The sequence below is a fragment of the Phaseolus vulgaris genome, chromosome 1, assembly GCF_051622355.1.
Source record: "Phaseolus vulgaris cultivar YP4 chromosome 1, ASM5162235v1, whole genome shotgun sequence".
Classification (NCBI taxonomy): Eukaryota; Viridiplantae; Streptophyta; class Magnoliopsida; order Fabales; family Fabaceae; genus Phaseolus; species Phaseolus vulgaris.
The window spans coordinates 51,726,613-51,743,812 of NC_143498.1; the positions used below are offsets into that span (position 1 = coordinate 51,726,613).

At 30.0% G+C, this 17,200-nt stretch overlaps 1 protein-coding gene across 1 annotated transcript; it reads left to right on the forward strand.

The window, feature by feature from the left end:
- Nucleotides 1-601: 601 nt before the first annotated feature.
- Nucleotides 602-5,056, forward strand: LOC137814905 (uncharacterized). Its single transcript, XM_068617844.2, has 9 exons — nucleotides 602-1,116; nucleotides 2,024-2,551; nucleotides 2,675-2,740; nucleotides 3,086-3,252; nucleotides 3,326-3,482; nucleotides 3,564-3,657; nucleotides 3,806-4,158; nucleotides 4,343-4,447; nucleotides 4,541-5,056. The coding sequence occupies exons 1-9, from the start codon at nucleotides 985-987 to the stop codon at nucleotides 4,841-4,843; spliced, it is 1,905 nt and encodes a 634-aa protein (XP_068473945.1). The 5' UTR covers nucleotides 602-984; the 3' UTR covers nucleotides 4,844-5,056.
- Nucleotides 5,057-17,200: the final 12,144 nt, after the last annotated feature.

Here is a 17,200-nt window from a genome sequence, read left to right on the forward strand (position 1 = left end):
AAAAATACTTATTAATCATAACATATAATAAACAATATTAAGCAATTATTTTGATTGTAGTAAAACTATCTTTCTCTCTCTCTCTTTCTCCTCTCAAGTCATGTTCCATTCCATGATTTTACATCACTACTAGTTCACGATCGTCAAGCTTATCCAGCCAAGCAGGGCAACACGACCAATATATTCATTATACATGTATCTAATACGTCACTCGCTTAGTATTTCTCTACTGTAGATGTGCATTGCTTCTATTGTGTCATACTCTCAACATTAACTAAACTATTGCTCCTTCATATTATTTTATTATTATCCATGCCTTGTAAAATAAGTATTTCTAATTATTTTAACCAAAAATAAAATACATCTTTTTTAATTAAAATTCCCAGCATAAATATAAAATATCTACACCATTTTTTATTTTTTAATTATAAGTATTTTACAGTTTCTTGATTTACTTTGTTAGAATTCCTGTTCTTTTATCACGCTAAAGATGTGAAATATTTAACTTTATCGGTACTTCAAAAATTTGATTTACCGTAGTACTTCTTCTATCCAAAGTGGAGATTTTATTAAAGAATTCTCATGTGAGTTTCATTCAGTTGGCATTCTCCAATTAATTTGCTAATGTATTTTTTTTATTGGAATATTATATATATATATATATATATATATATATATATATATAAGAAGTTTAATCCTTTGGGAGAGAAAAATTGTTGTTTTCACTACATCCATCACTTGCTGTTGGTTGCCACAGTGATTTGGACTTGAAAGCGCCCATCTTTTCATGTCTATTGATATTGATTGTTGATACATCACTTGGCTTGTTGATGTCCTCTTTGAATCAATCTCTCTTTCCATAGGACTCTTCGTCCTCGACTGTTTCTTCATCTGTGTCAACTACTGTGTTCAACCTATATGCTTTTTTAAGCTTCAACTTACCCATCACACATTCATACTCACACGCAGAAAGACCATTCAGAGATGAGTTCTTCGGTGCCTCAAGTTTCCAACAAGAAAACAATGTGGCTGCATCCAAAGGTTTTGGGTTTCAATCCTTCTGAAAGATGGGGGCATTCTGCTTGCTTCTCCAAGGGCCTTATGTATGTCTTTGGGGTATGTATGAGTTTACTTAAACCCCTTTTGCTCAAAAAATGGAAACAAGTTATTAGTTCAGTCTTGGAACTAAAAACCATTGGTTAGTTTCTTAATCTCATCTAGATATTTTCAGAACCTGTTCCTTACTGGCTTGTCCTCATTAATGATGTCTGCACACTGCTCCCCACATGTTGTAATTCTTTGAACCGCTGCTTTTTCTGTATGCTTATGTCTCTTCATCTCTGGGAATTTTTCTCATTAGTTTTGTTAGTTTCTAGTATTAATAACTACTTTTTCTTTCTTTCACAAGTTCACTGAGTTATTACTACCTATATATGGCTAAGAACCAAACCACTTTCTTCTCTGAATTTTAGTTTTTTCCTAATCTCTTTATCACCTATTTTTCTTGGAGACAGTTGACTGAATTCATTTTTCTTACTGTAATTAGTGGGACAATACGAGTTTGGGTTACCATCATCTTTCTGCTTACTTAATATAGCGATATTCACATTTTTCATTCTTCTCTTTTTCTTTTCTCATCCCTGTATTATAAAACATGCACCCAAAAAGAATCCGTGTTGCTTCTCTGTCTTGGTAATCCGAGACCTCTTACTTTATTGCAAAAGTTTAAGCACAATTGAAGATAAAACTATTTTATTATTTTGGTTGAGATTACTCGGTGCATCAGATGAAAGTTGAACTGGATTAAAGAAAATGCAACAATTACCATTTTCTTTTTGTTCCATCGTTTGCAATTCTACATATGAAAGCAACGAAGCGCGTTTGTCCTGTCACATTACCTTTCAAACTCCAAATTAGTGGACAATCTGAAGCATTTTATATATTTTTATTGATTAAAATTGTGGGTTTGGTAAGCTTTGAAGGTTTGCCTTTAAGATGATAAAGTCTAAGGCTATTATTTCAGGGTTGCTGTGGGGGGCTGCATTTTTGCGATGTTCTCACTCTGGACCTTAACAAAATGGTTTGGAGCAAGCTTACTACTACCGGTGAGAAGCCAGGGCCGAGAGATAGCCACAGTGCTGTTCTCGTGGGGCATAAAATGATAGTGTTTGGTGGCACGAATGGGTTCAAGAAGGTGAATCACATTCACATACTTGATCTTGTTACCAAAGAGTGGTTTCGACCTGAATGTAAAGGGTCTCCTCCTTCTCCACGTGAAAGCCACACTGCCACGCTGGTTGGTGATGAAAGGATAGTGATATTTGGTGGTAGTGGTGAAGGCCATGCTAACTATTTAAATGATTTGCATATTCTTGATCTTCGAACCATGAATTGGACCTCCCCTGAGTTGAAAGGTGATTTGCCTGTCCCCAGGGACAGTCATAGTACCCTTGCAATCGGGAACAAACTTATTGTGTATGGTGGAGATTCTGGTGATCAGTATCATGGCAATGTTCATATGCTTGATATGGCTACAATGACTTGGTCTAGAGTATGCTCCTCCCTTCTCTTCTATGATAATTACCAATATTTTTCTTGAAAGTTTGCAGAGGGAAATTGTTAAATTTTCCACTATGATGGATTTAGTAACATCTTCATCGCGTTTCAATGGCAGTTGACGATTCAAGGTTCTCCACCAGGAGTCAGGGCAGGTCATGCTGCAGTTAACATTGGAACAAAGGCAAGTTTTTAATAATTCATTATTAATAGCACTTGCTTGTTACCTAAGGGTAAACAGTGCATGTAAAGTCAGTGAAAATATCATTTACATTATCATTCTCTGATAAAAGTTATTCTGATTGATTGACATTGAAAATATTTACACAGAGAATGTCTAAAAATTAAATTCATTACTAAATTTACATGGAGTTCTTCTAAGTTTATTCAACAGTCAAATTTTGTTAAGGGATTCATGATTTGAGCTCATTACGTAGAGCCACATCGGGTTTAAATTAAAAGGCTGATCAGATTCTTTGTTTGTCAATTGTCCTTAGAAAATATTGTATGAGCTGTGCATGATGTGCAGGTGTATATCATCGGAGGAGTTGGAGATAAACGTTACTATAATGACGTTTGGATCTTTGATATTTGCAATTTGTCGTGGACTCAACTTGATATACATTTTCAACAGCCACAAGGGCGATTTTCTCATACAGCTGTTGCTGCAGGCATGGATATTGCAATATATGGCGGGTAGGATCCTTTCTATGAATTTAAGGAATTCAAACCAATGTTACAATGTTCATCTTTCCTTTTCTGTTAACAGGTGTGGGGAAGATGAACGTCCTCTCAATGAATTGTTAGTGTTGCAGCTTGCAGCAGAGCATCCAAATGGGCGTTACTACGTACCCATGTGCAAACCTATTGGAACTTTCTGGAATCAAGAAAAAAATATTATCCCAGCAGAAGCGGATACCAAATCGGTACAGAAGTTCACATAGCGATGTCATTATGTATCTCCTTTTTTTTACCAACACTAGAACTGACAGTGAATTTTGAAGCAGAAAACTATCCTCGTGAGGAATAATGTGGAAGCTTTTGGAAATGGAGCTCACGAAATTGCATCAGAAAAATCGTCACCTTATCACTTTGATTCAGGTGGGTTGAGCTATATGTTTTATTCTGTACAAACTTTATAGTAAGTAGATATAGAACAATAGATTTTACTTTTTATATTCTTCGTGTAAGTATTTATCGATAAGTTTATGTAAATAAATATGAGCTGAAAATAAAGGATTATTTGCAGGTACATCACGACAGAAGAGGAGGAGAATTGCTGCTGCAAAGGTATGGGATGTTGAATCGGAACAAGAAGATAGTTTTCTTTCATTGTCTCTTCATTCATCTCCGTATCAATCTGATCAAGAACAGACCCCGAGTCAAGAAGCAAATACATTATTTCCAACCACTTCCCAACACGAAAATGTCTCAAATTATAAGAGAACTTTGAAGAACATCCCACTTAAGACTCCTCAGGCTCTTCATTTCCTACAGCATAAACTAAAACAGGAACAATGTTTTCATGTTAACGAGGATAGAAAACGAGCTCAACGTCAGGCTGCAGAGCAGAAACCAATGATGCGACCCATTCAACACCTGGTGAATCCTTTGCTCAGTATTAGAATTCCACTCTACCACAATTTTAAATATTTTTAGACACTAATCACTACTTAACCATGTTCATGATCGATCTCCACCTTGCACGTGTGGTAGTCTGGAACATGTAATAATGTCTCTGCTGTTCCTAGTTGCTCATTCTTTTCTTTCACTCTTGATTTCAAAGATTGGTGCTGAAGTTGGGGAGAGAGTTGAAGGATCCTATGACTCAGTTTCGCTATCTCCTGCAGCTGTGAATGGAAGGATTTTCCGGGGAGTCATATTTGCACCTGTAAGTGTCTAAACTTTGGTGCTATAATGTGTTACGTTATGATCATATATGATTTGTTTTCTAACCAGTAACAAACAACCAAAAATGCATCAGGGAGCAGGAGTTGTCTCAAAGGGTGCCAGTGTTAAACCAAATTGTCCTCTAACTGCTTCACTTCCTTCTTCTCAAGCCTTTTTAAGGGCTTCACAAGAAGCACCAATTTGTTTGCATGCAGAGCCATACCATGGTTCACGATCAAGGCAAACCCCAGTGGCTTTACCATTTCCAATCATGGGAGCGACTCCTAGTGTTGTTTCGAAGGAGCATAAAATCAGGAGTGATCTTCAAGGGTTGGCTCTAACACTAGGAGGACCGGCTAGTGGAAATCCCCAGGTAAAACACCGAGGAGGCAAATGAAACAAGGTTTATGTAAATTTCGGACATAATCTTATGTACCTGAGTGGTTATGAATTTCCTGAACCAATCGTCATCTGTAAAATATTTTGATTTTAGCTTCATAGTGTAATTCTGTCTTCTTCCCATTGCATGGGAGGATATTTTTGTTTGATGATACTGATTAATAAGTTATAATGTCCTCCTAATGCTTAAATGCTAGGGGGATTGGCCTTATATGAGCAAGTATTCATTGGTGAACATGAATTCATTGAACGTGACCTCTCATATCGAAAGTAACGTGAAAAGACCTTAGATATAAAGCAACAAACAATTTTGGGGCACAAGGCAGAACATGGAGAATTTGGATCCAGTAGGTTTTAACTGTATTGGGAAGGAGGACATTTGGTACACTAATAATATTTGTTAATTGAATTTGATAAAATTAAAAAAAATATTAAAGTTGTGCAGATGATCTCATATACAATGTATCTCTGGGCAAAAGGTGGAGGAATAGCTTTGGAAAAGACTCAAAATGGTGGGTACATTGCATTCCCTACTTGCTTATCCTAGCCTACCCTATGGTACAGTGGTTAAACTGAAAAATATAAACGAGTGCACCGCGTACTTCCCAAACAAAAAAGTGCCTGTCAACTTAAACAGTTAAAACAACACGTGGTGGCACTTAGGCTAGGGTCCAAATATGACTGAAAAGTATTTTTTGATGCCTCTGTGGTGTATATTAAGCATAGTGTAAAAGAATGAAAATTGATGATATATAATAGAAAACATGTGGTGCGTGGTGCAGCAATAATTAGAGCAAGAGATTAGAGTGATGCATGCATGGATGCTATGGAGAAAAAGAGTGATGAGTTTGGTGTGAAATAAAGTAAAACATTTGAATTAAGATATTTTAACAAACAGTTGAGATGTGTGTTTAGAGTGATGGTGAAGTATTGTTTGTTGTACGAAGGATTTGAAGAGGGACCGGGAAGGGTGAGTCGGGCACAGTTTACAACAGAAAATTTCGCCCGTGCTTCCCGCGGGACGCTGTCGTTCTGTCTTCCAATGTTTTGAGAGAGAGAGAGAGAGATTGAAAAGAAAATGGGCCAGGCGGCTAGCCACAGTGAGGACCCAGTCGCAATGCCTTCGTCTCTGTCACTTGTCTGATCTGTCTGCCACGTCTACGGATACAACAAACATGCTTAAATGGTTAAGATTAGTAATTATCATCTTTCAAAAAATCTAACTTTATTCTTCCAATCCTTTTATTTTCTTCACAATTTTTGCATTTATTATTCTAAAACTCACCTAAATTATGGTTATTCTTTATCTCAAACAACTCAAATTTAGTTTTAATTTCTCTTAAATTTTTTTCTCTAATTTTGAAATGCACTAATTTTATCTCCTTCTATTAATGTATAATTTTTTTTATAACTATATTAAAAAATTAGACTTTAAACCTAAACTTAATCTTATAAAATCAATAATTGGTTTATAAGATAAGATTTGTACCTATTTATATATTGTGAAATTCGATGCGAAATCTTCAACACACTCATGCAAAAACTATCAACTCATATGTAAGTCTATATATTTAGATGTGGAATTTTGAAGAAACTAGATCACTTAAAAAAATAATACATTTTAAAATTAAAGAGGCTAAAAAATAGAAATACTAAAAAAGTACAGTTTTTATGAACAAACTATAATTTTTTTCCATGAATTTAAATTTAAGAAATTGGATTTGATACATTTAGAAAAAAAACAAATTTTCCTTATACTTCTCACATTATTTAATCCCATCGTGTCATTAGGAGTAGGTATTGAGGACTGGTTCCTTAAGTATGGACTTTACACAAATTATAAATCTTTCTTTATAAATAAATTGGGATGTTCTTTGACTTAACATGTGAATTCACATTCTAATTTGTAGATTTGAAACTGCAGTGTTTAAAAAAAGTTATGAAAACAAACAATGAAAAAAAATAAATTTCGTTTGGTTTGGTACATTTAGTATGATAGTTTTTATGTCAACAAATGAAAAGAAAAATAAATATTTTAAAGAAATTATAGTTTTTTATTTGTTTAATTACTATTTTGAGTTTACAGAGAATTTGTTTATGGACAAGTTTTCACAAACCTAGAAATAAAATATTTTGCAAATAAAATTTATCTAATTTATTTGAAATGTGAGCTTTGCAAGCCTGAACTTAAATAGATCAAAACAACATATTTATCCAGTCCTTATAAATTATTAAATAAAAAACTAATTTTAAAGATAAACTTATATATGTAATTAAAAAATATATTAAATAAAAATTAATTCTAAAAATAAAAATAATTAATTATTATATTAATAAAATTAAATACTATTTTAAAAACTATAAAAATTATTATTATCTAATTAGTTTCTATTATTAATATATAATTTATAAATTAGTATATCGGTAGTTTACCAAGCTTTAAATATCAACTTTAAAATTTAAAATTTAAATAATTAGTAGTTAAAACTTAGATAAGATACTAAATCAATAATAAAAATTAACTTAGATATCAACTTTTTTTTTTAATCTCTAAAATAATATCTAATTTTATTAATATACTAATTAATTTTTATCAACATAATAATATATATTATTTTATTTAATATGATAGTTTATTAATTTCTATAGTAATTATTTTAAAAACAAGTGTTTTTTTAATTGGTTGGTAATCGGTCATTATATATATTTGCATTTACTAATACAAAAACTGGAATAAAGGAGTGGAGCTGGTAGTAACATAGGCCAGACATACGTCAGCGGTAAGAAAATAGGGTTTTAAAAATAAGGTTTTGCATTTGGTTTTAATATAATAGAAGATTAGGTTTGTGGATATTAAAATAGGTGAATGTGAAGGTGAAGGTGATAGTGGTGGCAGTGAAGGAAGGAAAGAGGGAAAGTGATTGATTTGAGTGATTGATTGAGTGATTCATTGTGAGTTTTTAAGATTGAGGTTGAGTGGGTGAGTGAACATCAAAATCATATCATAAACAAAAGAAAAGGCCCCAACAAGAAAGAGCCTGTGCATGAGGAGTGCTTCACTCAAACTCTTGAAAACAAAAGAAAACATAGTTGCAATCATGTTGACAAGACCACTACCTCTCTACTCCACTATCCACTATCCACTCTCTCTACCTATGCCAACCACCAATTCTTATTTCTCTATCTTTTTCCCTCATTTCATTCATTCCTATTCTTTTCCTCTTCTCATATTTCACCTCACACCCCACTGCTGCTGCTTACTCTCTACTCTACACTTTTTCATGGGCCATCATCCAGTTGCTTATCCAAATATATCCATTTTTCAAGCCCAGCTGTATTGTCATTTTATGCACACAAATTTCTTGTATTGGAATATATTTTCAGGGTTAATATATTCACAATCATACACTTACAACTGAATTGAAATCGAGTAATTTTAAATTCTATTAATCAAATCACAATTATAAACTGGTATTTGAGTGTATAATCATCACAATCATTTAGATAATATATTCAAACTTCTTGTTTCTTATTTCTTAAGATACAAGATTTTCCAAAAGCTTCGAATATGATTATGTTAAGAATAAAATTTATTTGAACTTTTTATCCAATGAAAGCATTTAAAAAATATTTGAATGTGCACATCTTAAAAACCATTATGGTTATTATATGACATGATATTTTCATCCAAGATAATTGAGGATAAATACATAATACAAAAAATCTAATTAAGGATAGGGAAAGGATAAATACATAATTATAAAAAAGATATCTCACTATTAGAGATTTTAACCATAAATATATATTAATATATAATGACAAATCTTAATCAATAATATTTGGGATCAAAATAATGTACTCAAATTGAACGTAATTTTAATATGTCTAATATGCATCCAAAGTTACTAAAGTTCATTCTTTACCTTGTTCCTTTACACACGTATTGTATCATCCTTATCTTACACGTGAATAAATAATATAAAATATTTTTATTCTTCTTAATCATCAACAACATTGACTCCTTATTTCTTTTTTAAGGAAAAACTTCAAAGACGATAAATTGACAAGAAGATTGGGGTTTGAGGCTACCCCCACTCTTTATAAACTTCACCACTATCGGTTTTTGTCATTCCTAAACACAAATGTACCTCCATTGAACTTGTACTACTAGGCGCTACCTGAGTCAAACTCTATTGTCACTAAGGTTGAGCGCCACCTATCCGAGGCTGAGTGTTGCCTCTACATTAAATGTCACCTCTACATTGAGTGTCACATGATTCATGTTGAGTGTGGCTTGCATCTAAGTTCATGAGCCCAATAATGGATTACTCATGTTGAGTGTGAGTCTAAGAGACACATCCAGCATGTAACATGTGACACTAGACACCACTTTTGCTAACATAGCACCCTCAGCTTATTTCTTTTTGTTTTTCCATGAAAGGTGGTTGTTGTGATTTTTGAAGAAAAAAACCACAATGTTAAGTTTTCCTCGAGGTTCTCATTTTTTTCTCCTTGGTTATCCATATCCCTCCATTGTCCATATTTTCTTTTTCGACTCTTCATGATAGTGAAAAGTTAACCCCATTTTGTTGGGGTTAAATGTAACCAACTAAACTATTGTATTGCTTATATTTATATATGTATTTCCATTATGTTAGTATTTTGTTTCTATGTTTAATGCTTGTGGTTTGATCATCTATAGTTTGATATATGATTCATTGGATGTAAACTATTTTTTGTAATCTAGAACCAAATCAAAATACCTAATGAACTTTGTAATTGAGAATGGAACTTGACTATTAGTTGTTGTGAAAGCAAGTTTGTTTAGTAAGTGCTCAAGAAATCAATTCTTAATAGGAAAATGTAGGCTCATTTTACTATGGAATTAGGATTTGAGTATACTTGTGAGTTGAATTTAGCATTAAATTGGAAAGAAGAAGTTGAGTGATTATATGTATAAGAGTGGACTTCCATGGAGTCTAACCCTTACAATAACATACCATATCATTTCTAACTTATTTCACATTTTAAATGTTTGATAAAATCTCAAAAACAATTTTAATTATTTTTTTTATAGTTTAATTTCTTAAATATCAACAGCATTAAATTAGTTATCCATTGCGATTATGGTGGTGTATTGTAAAACTCTTTTAGAATAACCATAATTACTTAATATCCAACTCTTTTGATATAATCATAATTACTTAATACCTAACTCTTTTAGGATAACCATAATTACTTAATGCCTCACTATTATATTACGGGATTGCTATTCTTCTGATTGAAAGGATGGTGCTGTCTCATTACTAACAATGACATAAATACAGAAATGAAAAAATACGGAAAAAATTTAGCAGACATATTTAATATGTTTGAAATTTTACAGGAAACAAAACATATTTCAATCTAAATTAAAAATCAAATTTTAAAGGAAGTGGATAAGATAAAATTTATGTGGAATAGTTTATGCAGAAATTAATTTTAAGTTATGGTGTTTCATTTTTCTCATTTTTACTTATTACCAAGAGTATTTATTAAAAAAATTACCTAAATGTACCTGTTATTCAACCAAAACTGGTGATATTCACCTGGCCATATCAATAGCATCTTGAGTAATAGAATAAAGTGTATGAACACCTCCAGCTCATTGAGAATTTCTTTGGGTCAAAATTTAACCAGCGTGACATAGGTACTGCACATTACCATTTTATTCAGTGACCAAATTTGATTTTTGTGCATAACCTGCCACTCTCACTTTCTGTGTTTACTATTTCTGCTTTTTAAGCAGGATGCAGATGCCAGAATACGTTACTGTCAGAGACATTCACGCCAGATCAAAAAAAACATTGTTTGGTCCACAGACCACATTTGATTCTTGATTGGAATCATATTGTCTTGCTTTGCATTCCAAGGAGGCAGTTAAACTTTTTGAAGCTGTTGTGCTCAATACTCACTATAAGAGCATTATCTTTGAGTTTTACTCTCATTGCTAAACCTCACTCACTAAATGGGAAGTTATCTTTGTTAAAATCATGCTCGTTATTTCCAAGTTGAATTCTGGTACTTAATGAAACGGTTCAGAATGAATGCTATATGCTTATCTGTTGAGTGTTAACATCATGTTCTTTACTTTCTGTCTTTTCTAAATTGATGATTGGTGTCCATAGGGCAGTTCCACTAGTAATGTGCTTTTGTCCTAGTTGAATTTGGCACGTATAGTGAAACAGTAGGTTCAGAATGTCACCAAAAAAATGATAATTGGGTAGCTCACATGGCACCAGTCACAACCTCTATAATGACTCCTTCCCTCACACCTTCACTGGAATATCAGGATTCCTTTGCACCCAAAATAATTAACTAAAGGGTCTCACCAATCTGCCTTAACCTCAGGCCTCAAAATTACATTTTCCATTAATTCAGTACTTCTTTTTGTTTTGGTTGGATATATATGCAGTATTTTCCTTCAAACATGTTTGTCTCCCTCTCTGTGCCTCTTTTTATTAGCATGTATGAATGATAAGAGAAGCATAAGCTGGTGTGAGGTAAAGTCTGACCATATAAAATTCTAAAAGTGCTGATAGATTACTCTCCAACAAATAAGGTTTTGGGTCCACAAAAGTTTATAATTTCTAATAAGTTGTAATTAATAGAACAAAGTATATAAAAACTGTGTTGTTAACGTTTTCCAAACTTCTAATAATGGAAGACTTCATTTAATTTCCTTGTCTACGTGATGGTTTCTATGTCTGTGCTACCTTAATTCTTACAAATATTTGTACTACAAGCTCCTATGTTAGGGTTACACATGTATCTGATAGGGTGTTATGAAAATTTATAATGCCCTTGAAAAATAATGGTGTAGGTAGGTAGTCATATTTTGGTTTGGGGAGGAAAAAATTCTTGTGGATTGAGAAGTTGAAGTATCTTTTTGAATCCTCGTATAATATTTAATTCAGTACATACATTCCATTGTATTTTATAGTATATAAAATGGTGGTAACCAGATTAAAATGAGTTCATACGAAAACTACTCAAAATGTGGATTATAGTGTGTTTTTTCTTTGTGATTCTTAAGTTTTTATTTTGAGGTGGTAGAGGTAGGTGACGCAAGCATTAAAGATGTAGCTTTTAGGGTTGTGCAGAGTCCGTTGTTGTATTGGGCTTGTCCAATAGCTGGTGTCAGCAGAAGAAAGGTTGTGAAGTTTAGTCCAAAAGATAAGAATAAATGAAAAGGAAAATGCAGTCTATTTTTGTGTTATTGGGTCAGTTTCAAATAAATCCAACTACGATCCTTATCTCCTCCTGCTACCTTCAAAATGGTGGTGGCCACGCTTAACTAGCTCTTAACTGCTATCCAAAGTCTAATAGTTTTATATCATATCCATAAGTCTAATATTCTCATATTATTTAAAAATAAAAAATTATTGATATTTTATATAAACTTTTTTTCTTTAAATTTTCGAAATTCTTTTTAAAACAAAATCACAAAAAAAAAAAGAATTACAAATCAAAACAATATAATTTTGGTTTCAATAACACAACTGAATAGATAAAAGTGTTGGGTATGAAGTGAAAACCAATTAGATTGGTTAAATACCATGTTTGGTGGTGAGCTTAGTCATTGTATCCTTTTTATAATTTTTATTTAAAGACATCTACCTGTAATTGGTGTACAACAAAACAAAATAAAAACTTAATAATTACTTGTATGAATGTAGGTTATAATTGACAATCAAACCACGTTAAATCTGTGTTATTTATTTTCTATCGTTGATTTGTGATTATATGTTACTTTCTCAACCGTTTTTCTCATAAAAAACAATTTTCAAAGTGGTTAATAATTTTATATTGGAGGTTAAAAGTACAGAAAAATTGATTTTACATCACCATTTAAGTTTTAGTTTGTGTTTTGAAAATTGAGCATCATATACAGAAGTTAGTGGAGAGGACCTACAGAGTATAGGTCATTAACAAGTGATGCCTACCCAAAACAAATTATTGAAAAGGTGTCAGTTAGGTCCATTAATAGAGACTGACAGTAGCTACTGTTCATCCTGCAACACTTGTCTTTTGACCCACCTCTTTTTTATTTATTTTGCAATTAATATTGCTAAAACTTTTGAATTATATGTCAATTTTTTAATTATATTTTCAAATAATTTCAATTTTCATTTCTCAACAATCATTCATCAATGTTTTGAGTCTGCTTGCCATAACATAAAACCGGTGATAAGAATGATTACATTCTCATTAGGCATTTTCATAAGTGTATACGTTTTTCGCATCGAATATAACTTTAAACACTTCTATTATCCAATAATAACTCTAAACACTTCTATTTACACTAGTGGAAACTCTAAACACTTTTATTTACACTAATGGAAACAGGTGCACAAATAATGTGTATCCACATTTTCCACACTTATTTATACTATCATAGAAATGTATCATACATAATAATTTTGAATGAATTAAAATTGAAAAGTAAAAAATAAAATATAAGAGTGATTAAAAGTATAGGTTATTTTATTTTATATGAGATTTGTTGTGAAAATGTGTGAGAATATGTTCTCTTTATTGTCTTAAAATAAGGAACTAAGAAAAGAGTAAGAGAGTCATATAAAAACTGTACATTAATGTTAATTTAAAAAAATAAAAAAATAAATTTTTTTAAGTAATTCAAATAAAAGAACAAAATATTCAATTGTATTAATAAAATGAGATATATTAAATAAGGGTAGAATTGAAAAAAAAAATGTAAAAAAAAAAACGGTTACAATGAAATTTTTCTTTATATAGCATAGATATGGACACTAACACGATACAGATGCGGACACGGAGACACGTATAATCTCTAAAAATATTGGACACGGGAACACGGATCTATATATTATATAATTTTGAATTATATAAATTGAAAATAAATATTTATGTGCAAAAGTATGTTTCAGATTCTTTTGGAAGTAGGAAGATATTTTTCATGACTGGTTCAAAAGAATTTGTTCCTTATTTTTATAATCATAATAAAAATTTATACAATAAATTTGAGTTTTTAAAAAATTATTGTATTTATATCTTTTAAAATTGTGTTTGAAAAGTGTTAGAATTTTCAAAAATTTAACAAATATTTTTTTGAATTGAACACTTCACCGATAACTGTCCACGAGTGTCGACATCGATACGTGTGTTCGACATGAATACACCCATTTAAGATAAGTGTCTGAGCTTCCTAATATAAATATAGATAACGTATTTATTTTATTTTTAAATGGTTATATCTTGACACTTACTAAAAAAAAATCGTGTTTTTCTTTGCTTTTTCAACTACTTTAATAATTATGAAAAATCTATTTTTTTTAACTTAGTCAATTTATTGGTTATACATATGTATTTAGTCAAATTCCTTGACTTAAAGTAGAAGAACCAAACAAAACTTTGGTGTCTGTTTATACATTGGGCCCTATCCAGCCCATAGCGCAGTGGTGTAGGTGATCGACTCAATCGAAATAATTGAGTGGCTTGCATTGCCTTTACTGTGAAATTTGGATATTTTAAAATACACTGATTTTAATATTTTAAAATTATATTAAACTTTTTAATATATTAAAATCAGCACATTTGAAAAGCATTACACAGTTTAAACTTCTCTTTATTCTCTTTGATGCTTTGCTAAGTTTGTTTTAATTTGTTAGGCCCACTTTTTCAATGTTCCAGCTAAACTTATAATTGAGTTTTTCTTAACTTCACACTTCAAAGAGATTAGCATGCTTTTAAAAAGGATAACTCTCCTGTTCACACACATTTCCCTTGTAATAAAAAATTATAATTATAAATAATGTTAGTTTTAAATGATTTAAAAAATAATTTATGCTTAATTCAAATTTACAAAAGTAATTTTTAAGTTGAAGTTTTTATTTATAATTTATTTTAATTATATTTATATAAAATACAAGATTTCAATATATAGTAAATTGAATCTTAAATATGTTATTATCTATTTGTAAGTAATTCAATAATCATTCTTCCCAAATTCAATAAGTCTCTTTAGGATGAACTTTAATCATATATATTAAAGAAAAATAATATTTTAATAATCCTTAAAGTTGTATAGAGATGGATTTAGAGATAAATATATATAATGAATTATAAACTCAAGCACATTTCTATAACAAACATCACTAAGCATGATTCATCTATTTACTTTACATCTTGAGAACCATATTTACTTAGAACCCATTGTCCCAATTTTTTATGCACTTTCTACATTTTTTGTTTACTTCTCTAATTCTAATTGTTCAATGAGCATAATCAAACAAATTTGCGTAATAAATTCAAAATTTTGGTCCAATTTTAAACCTTCTAGTATATAATATAAGAGGAGAAATTATTTTAAAATTAAAGAATAATATTTGAATACTATTTTATAAATATTATTTATTCTTTTTGTCGTAATTATTTTCAATATAACATTCTTACCCCTTTTACATAAATGTTATCTTATTCTTTATATTTTATTATACAAATAAATACAGTTTTCCTTTTAAGATAAAAAATTAAATATCATTTGCTTTTTGTTAATTGTATTTTTTATTATATGATATTTGAGCATTACAAATAGTTATATTTTCAAGATTCTTTTATAAGTATTTCTATTTATAATTTTATCATAAATGATTCTTGAATTAAAAAATACCTATTAATGTTTCTCCACTAAACTTAATTCCAAACACATATATATCTTACTCTTTTATATCTTTATAATGATTCGAAGTATATAATAAAAATATATTAATGATGAGATGTATGCATAAGATATTATGTCATTTTTTTATGGTCCTCTATGTAGTGAACCTTAGTTGGATAAACTTATATACATGTATATGTCTTGATATATGTAATATGTGTATATATATAATGTTTAATCCTCAATGAATAAATGTATCTTGATTTTAGTGATGATTTAGTTATGTAGAGAAGACTTCATATGTCGAAAAATTAAAGAAAATTTATATATAATATGATATTAGATATATATTTGTTTTGATAACAAATATTTTTTTGTCACTTTAATATCGAAAACATACGTTAGTTTTCAGTATATAATCTCCAATCTTCAATGAAACTTATTTATCATAATATCAGAATTTTTCATTTAACCATTTAGATAAATGTACATTGATTAACATTCACATATATAATATTAATATTATATATGATTGTTGATATAATATTAAGTATAATCTACATTATTTCACCGTGATATCTTACAATGGAAGTAGACAAACTTTTGAATAATGTGATATTTTTTATTTTTATTTTATTTTATTAATGTATACTATTTTGAGGACTTTTGAATTCTTGTGATGTTTTCATATGCATGATATACTTATTTTATATGTACAATTATACAGGATGTTCTACTAGTATGTTACCATGTATAGTAAAATGAGATGCTCCATGATAATGATTTCAACATTATAGGATTCATTTTCCGATTCACAATATCAACAGGTGAAAATAATACGATATTTTACATAAAAACAACATAATATTAAACTTTTGATGCATAATTTTAATCACAAATTAATACAGGGGGAAAGATGACTATTTCTTATTGCTCTGTATTCTTTAAAACTTGATTAGGTTTTTGTTATCATTTGATCTGTGCTTGATTTAATGTATTGTCCCCCCCCCCCCCCCCCCCTCCCCTAATTTCTAATGTCTCACTGTGCATAACACTCCTTTAAAAAAAAGTAATTTAGCAACAAAAAAATGCGTTAGTAACTTATTTTATTTTTCTAAAGTTATGAGTGAAACTTTAATATTTTCTCTTTCTGTTTTGTCAAATGTCGGATTATTGAGTTTTTTTTCTTATATTTTTTTATTATTCGTAGATTTGTTTTTTTATCAGTTATATTCTTATATATTTTAAATATTTAAAAAATTTACACATCTATTTACTGTATGAGATAGAAAAGGTAAAAAGTAAAGTAAAAAAAAAATTAAATTATTTTATTAAAATAAAAAATTATTATATTTATTGGTTCATCGAAACACAGATAAGAAAGAAATAGAAAGATATTATATTTTCAAATCATATTAAACTTTTTATAGAATTTATTTAAAATATTGAATTAAAGTATTTTTAAAAGTAATTAAAACATCACTTATTTTCAACGAATTTTATAAAAATGGAGAAATAATATTCTAAAAAATTTCAATTAAACAAAATGGGAGTTATCATTTTGGTGAGTCCTCTGTATGTAAGAGTGACAAAAACATGTATTATACTGATATAACTAAGCATGAATTTTAGTGGAGACTATAGTATATGATAAAATAGAGAATATTTTAA